General features: G+C 62.3%; 1 protein-coding gene across 3 annotated transcripts; it reads left to right on the forward strand.

Moving 5' to 3' along the window:
- Positions 1-688: 688 nt before the first annotated feature.
- On the forward strand, positions 689-4553 carry RAB7B (RAB7B, member RAS oncogene family). 3 transcript variants are annotated; one of them, XM_072844929.1, is made up of 6 exons: positions 689-847; positions 1938-1999; positions 2151-2277; positions 2570-2785; positions 3174-3299; positions 3783-4552. In XM_072844929.1, exons 1-6 carry the CDS (start codon positions 836-838, stop codon positions 3861-3863), a joined length of 624 nt encoding a protein of 207 aa, XP_072701030.1. In that variant the 5' UTR covers positions 689-835; the 3' UTR covers positions 3864-4552. The 3 variants fall into 3 exon arrangements, with proteins under 3 accessions (XP_072701030.1, XP_072701033.1, XP_072701032.1); XM_072844932.1 differs by having other exon boundaries at positions 835-945; positions 3783-4553; XM_072844931.1 differs by lacking the exon at positions 689-847 and adding an exon at positions 983-1215 and having other exon boundaries at positions 3783-4553.
- Positions 4554-6000: the final 1447 nt, after the last annotated feature.

Genomic DNA, 6000 nt, shown 5'->3' on the forward strand with positions numbered 1-6000 from the left:
ACTGGGGCTCCCATCCTGACATGGTCCCCCCTTTTGGGGTGCCTGCGGGATGCTGGCTCTGGCCGTGGGTGCTGGGTGGGAGCCCCTAAGGACCGGGGGTTGTAGGGATGCGGCACAGGGTACTGAGGGGCTGCAAATGCTCCTGCTTCCCACCCTGCCCCTCTCCTCCTGCCTGCTAAAGGAGACGAAGCCACACAGAGCCTGCAGCCCCTCAAAGGGACCCTGCCCATCTGCTCCCCCCTCTCTGCAGGACTGAGCCCCCAGCCCCACCTCACCTGCCACTGTCCCCCCACTGTCCCTGGCTCCCGAAGCCGCTTATCCCGTCCCTCGCTATCGGAGCTGCCTGAGCAAAGTCCGGGGTGGCTCCCGCGGGCTCCAGGGATGCTGCTGATATCCCCGCCGGGGTTTTGTTCTCAGCCCTAAATAATCCCCTGGCAGAAACGCAGATAAGGGGTCCCAGGGAGGTGGGTAAAGGGTACCGGGGGATCCTGAGCAAGAGAAGAGGCCAAAAGTCAATCCCAAACCCCAGCGGACGAGGGGACCTTGTTCTCTTTCCCCTATCAGCTGGGGAGCGCCCAGCAGAGCCCTGGAGCCGAGGAAAACGCTGTGACATCCCAGCACCCGCCCGCAGCTCCTCCGCCGGCTCCGGCAGGATCTCAGCCCCTTTCTGCTGATGTCACGGCCCGGGGCCCCACGGCCGCCTTCCCCGGGCGGCAGGCAAGCGGGAATCAGCGCCGGGGACGGCCGCCCTTTCCTGGATCCTCCTCTCTCGCCTCTTCCCTCCCCAAGACGCTGGCTGGAACGGAGCCGAGAGCCTTGGCCACCCAGCAGACAGATGCCCCGGCAGGTGAGTGCACTGCCCTCCGGCCCCTCCTGCCCCCGGGGCTGCGGCCGAGACTGCAGCTGAGCCGGGGACCCCTGGAGCAACAGCCAGTACGCAAAAAGGTTGGGAAACTCCATTTTGAGTTTAAAATCGCCTGGCCTCTGAGAAATCTGTCCGGCGCTGGCAAAAAGACTGGAAAGTTTGTGCATGCTGAGACACGATGCTCTGTCTGTGCCAAGGATGCTGCCCGCAGCCGGGCTGGGGTGGCAGAGGGGGTGCGGGAGAGCCTGGACCCCACGGCTGAGAGCCGCCCTGGCAGGGGCGATGTGCCAAGGGGGAACAGCACAGAGCTGGCCAACGCATTGGGGAAAAATGCAGAGATGAGGCTGTCGGTAAGTGTTTCCATCTGCGCCTCGGCCGGTGTCGTGCCTGACGCTGCCACGCGGACGGGGCTGCTGAGACCGCCGGAGGATGCTCGTCCCGGCCCGGGGAGGGGGTTTGCTGGAGGTGCTCAGGGCTCCCGCCTCGGGATGTCCAGGCACAGAGCACGTGGGGACACCAGGACATGGTGGGGATGCAGCCTGTGGGGAGCATTTCGGGGTGCTCCTGGGCTGGGTGGCATCCCTGCGCTGTGCTTCAGGCACCCAGGAAAAGTCCAGCCGGCCGTGGTCTTCTTTAATAAATGTAATTTTCCCCAGGACCCCCGGTGTGTGCCAGGTTTAGGGGGAGGGACTGCACTTTATAGGAAGAGGGAGAGGCAGGGAAGTTGCTCACAGCTGCTTTTAATGGCGATGATTTGGCACGGTGGCGTGTCTGGACGTGCACCGGCACCTCGGGAGCTGGTCCCGGGCGGTGACGTGGGCTGGGCTCGGCACAGGGGTTTCTGCCCCCACCACCACCACCAGGACGCAAGCACGGCAGGGTGCTGTCACGGCACGGACACGGTGCTGGCACTGTGCGGACACGGCAGTGCCTGGGGCCCTGGGACGGCCAGGGTGGGAGTGGGGAGAGGCTGTGGGGAGCAGCGGCTGCTCCCACACCTCCACCAGCGCTGCGGGGCTTGCCGGGAGCCAGTCCCATCCCCGCAGCTGTGTGACCCCCTCTCGTCCCGCAGGGCCCATCCATGGATGCCAGCAAGAAGGTGGATCTGAAGATAATTATCATAGGAGCTCTGGGGTAAGGAGCAGCGCCGGCGATGGGAGGGAAGCCCCACGTGTGTGCTGGCCCGGGAGCCTGTGGGTGCACAGCCCCCGTCCTTGCTGCGACCGACCCCCTGAGCCCGGCTTGGCAGTGCAAATCCTCACCCGCGTCCCTTCCCTCCCACCAGTGTGGGCAAAACCTCCCTCCTGCACCAGTACGTGCACAAGACATTTTACGAAGACTACCGCACCACGCTGGGCGCCAGCATCCTGACCAAAGTCCTCGCGGTGGACAACACCCCCCTGAAACTGCAGGTGAGTGGGTCTGGGACTGCCTGGGGTGCCGGCCCCGACCCCGTGGGCAAGTGTATCCCACCATGTCCTGCTGTCCCCAAATGCCTACTGGTGTCACGAGGTGCAGGGCTGGATTTGCAGGGCTTGATTTCCAGCAGCCTTGGGCACCTATGAACTGTACTGAAATCCCACATGAGTTTTGGGGGGCTCAGCACTCCCTGAAGCTGGATCCCTGAGCTTAACAGAGCACAGGGCTGCAAACACCCGCGCCGCTTGTGTCATGTGTCTGTGCCCGTGCCCTTCTCTGCCCTAGATCTGGGACACAGGGGGACAGGAGCGATTCCGGTCCATGGTGTCAACCTTTTACAAAGGCTCGGATGGCTGCATGCTGGCCTTTGACGTGACGGACAGGGAGTCCTTTGAGTCCCTGGACAACTGGAGAGATGACTTCCTGGAGAAGGTCATTCCAAGGGAGCAAGATTTCCCCATGGTCGTGCTGGGGAACAAAATAGACATCTGTGATCGGCAGGTAAGGGTGGAGGAGAGAGAGCGGGGTGCGTAGATTGGGACGCCTTAGTGCCCCAACAGCTTACGAGCGCTGATCCTTCACCTGCAGAACCAGCCTGCTTCCGATGCTCACATGAAAACCAGGGCTCCCGGGCGAGGAGCTGCTGGGCACCCAGTGCTGCCGCCTCCCCCATGCCTCTCGGAGGGCATAAAGCAGCATTCCTCCGCTGCCCTTCGCAGAAGAGATTGTCCCCACTGAAGGCAGCAGGAATGAAGCATCTCAGATAGCTGCCTGCACTGCCAGCATCCTGCCCTCACCCAGCAGTGCCTGGAGTGAGGGGGTCCCCTCTGCCAACTCTCCAGCGGCCCTGGGCAGGGCTGCGTTGTGACTCCATCCGCCTTTCCCGCAGGTACCCAAGGAGATTGCCTCAGCCTGGTGCAAGGAGAAAGACATCCCTTATTTTGAAGTCAGCGCCAAGAACAACATCAACGTTGCCGAGGCTTTCGAGACCCTCGCGAAGCAGGCGTTAACAACGGTGAGCATCGCTCCCGCACCAAGCCTGTGCCCGCAGCAGGGATTCGGGTGGGAGCCGGACTCAGCCGCTCCCCGGAGCTGATCCGACAGACCCCCACAGCCCACCTTCTGATGCAGAATATCTTCTGTTTATAACATGTAGGAGAGCCCCAGGGAAGAGAAACGCATCGGTGTTTGATTTCTTAAAATAGATCTAAAACAAGTTAGAAAAGAGTAAGAATTGCTATTTCTCTTTGCCCGTGCTGACGGGAACGGGGCACATAGCACCGCACAGCGCGCCAGCACTGTCCTCTAGTGGCCATCCCACGGGGACCTTCGTGTCCCCACGCCAAGCAAGTGGGGTGGCCTCACTCCGGGTGGCTTTTCCCTGGATTTTGTCTTTAATCACGAATCGGGACTGAACCTGCGCTCCCCAGTCCTTTGGTCTGCTCAGGCTGACTCTGAGCTAACGCTACTCACCCCTTCTCTTCTCTTTTTTTTCCAGTATAAAGGGATTTTTGAGAGTTATTTAACCGACTCCATCAAACTCACTCCCAATGACAAGCCCAAGAAGAGCTGCTGCTGACCCCGGGCATGCTGCCGCGCTCCGGGCTGTCCTGCGAGAGCACGGCCCAGCCGAGCACCCCACGATGCCCAAGGCTGGAGCCCTGCCCGGGAGGTCCATGATCTCCTCCCGCCCCAGCCCGGCCACAGAGGTTGGCCAAGCCAGGACACAGGACGGCCACTGCTGGACACGCCAGGGCCAGCTGGCCACGCATCCTGGGACTTGCTGCTTCCCACGTCTCCGGAGCTGCTCTCCCAAACCAGCAGCCTCCCAAATCGCCACTACGTCACGGTGGCCCTGTCCCCCTCCATCTGCTGCCATGTGACACCCGAGCGGGCGATCCCCCTGCGGTGACGGTGCCAGGGAGCAGGCAGTGCTCCTGATGCCTTGCCAGAGACCATGACCTTGGCCCCGCGGGTGACCCTTCCCAGTGCGTGGACCGGTGGCCCCGCGGCACTCATGGTGCTCACGGTGCGTACGGGCTGTCCTGGGGGAGGAGTGGGGCTGGTGGCCACGGCACAGGTCTGAGAACAGACGGGTCCCCTCCCGGGGTCAGCCGCTGCAGATGTAACTGTTCCGTGCCTCAGTTTCCCCTGCTCTCATGCACACCCCCTGTCAAACACCCTTCCACCTCCCACCTCACTGGTAAGGAACCTCAGTAAAGCACTTTGTCAGGGATTCTTTTTTTAAAAAAAGGAAATTAAATATTTCATTTTTATTTATATATATGTGTCGGAAAATGCTCCTGTGGTCTGGCAGCAGGAGGATGGGGTGAGGGCTCCGGGGTCTTGTGCTGTCCCATGGGCCGTGCTCCAGCCTTTCCTCTGGCGAGGCCAGCAGCTCTGAGCTGGAGGATACATTTTGGGTCTGGATTTTTTTTCTAGTGCAAATTTTGGGTCAGGGGAGAGAGGAGGCTTGCAGGGCAATGGAAAGTGGGTGTGCAGTGGAGGCATGGGGGCCTGGCCGGGGCGGCTGTCGGCAGAGGGAGCCCGCTGGGAGCCGAGCCGAGCGACCGCTTCCCTTCTTGCATCCATCCCGCTCTGGCTTGGGCACCTTCGAGAAGCTGCACCCAAGCACAGGCTGGGGCTGGCCAGAGAGGTGGCCGTGGCCACCCTGTGCCACCTTCCCTGCAGCCCTGGGAGCCACATCCCTGGGGCTGCAGCACCCTGCTCGCTGCAGAGCTGTAGGACTGGATGGACCTGGGGAGACGCCCAGCCGGGCACCCTGCCCCGTGGCTGCCCAGGCAGGTCCCCGTGGGACCTCCTGCCCTCTCGCCACCCTTCTCCAGACTCACCCACGCTGACCCCAGTGGTACTGCAGAGCTTCCCAGGGGACGTGGGGGCTCTGCCCCGGCATCACCCGGACCCTCCCATGAGCAACAACCCCATCGTGGCTGTTCCCCACCCAGGACCACCGAGCCGTGATGCAAGCTGGGGACGGCACCCATCTGTGCCAGCAGCAGGGCATGGGGCCAACGGGTGCGTGCGGGCAGGGTGAAACCTGAGCAAGGGCTCGGCATGGGGGGCACGGGGGCTGCAGCCCCATAATTAGCCTGCCAGGCTCCGGAGAGGCACAGAGAGATGTTCCCACCCTCCTTACGCAACACTCAGCCTGTTTATTTGGGCACCACACCGGGGAGCAGATTTGCCCCTTAATATTGGGCGGAGAGGGGCATTAACTATTTCCTCCTCGAGCTCCGCACGCCTTTCCCCCTGTATCCCTGAGGCAGCTGGACAATGGCGTTTCCCCAGTGCTGGCTGGTGCAGCCCCAGCCCCCAGCCAAGCTCCGCAGTCTGCCCGGAGCCCCGCTCGTGCCCGGCATCGCTCGTGGGATGCAGCCCCCTTCCCAGCGCAGCCCTGGGCTGAGCATCAGCCAGCACGCTCGGCCAGGTCTGTTTGGACGGTGGGTGTTAAGCACCATCCATGTCAATAGCGATATTGTTTCTAATTACACCCTTCCTCCAGCAGCTCTCAGTGCTGGAGGCAGATGCAAACTTGATCCATTTTATTCCAGCAAGCAGCAATTTGGACACCCAGAGCTGAGCGGGTCAAACAAACGGACTCAGCGGAGCAGATGCTCCCTCGGCTGGGGCTGAGCAGCCACCGGTGCATGCCCAGGGCTGCCGCGGGTGCTGAAGCCCACGAGCAGCAAGAGCCA

Source organism: Ciconia boyciana, chromosome 23 (genome assembly GCF_034638445.1).
Source record: "Ciconia boyciana chromosome 23, ASM3463844v1, whole genome shotgun sequence".
Lineage (NCBI taxonomy): Eukaryota > Metazoa > Chordata > Aves > Ciconiiformes > Ciconiidae > Ciconia > Ciconia boyciana.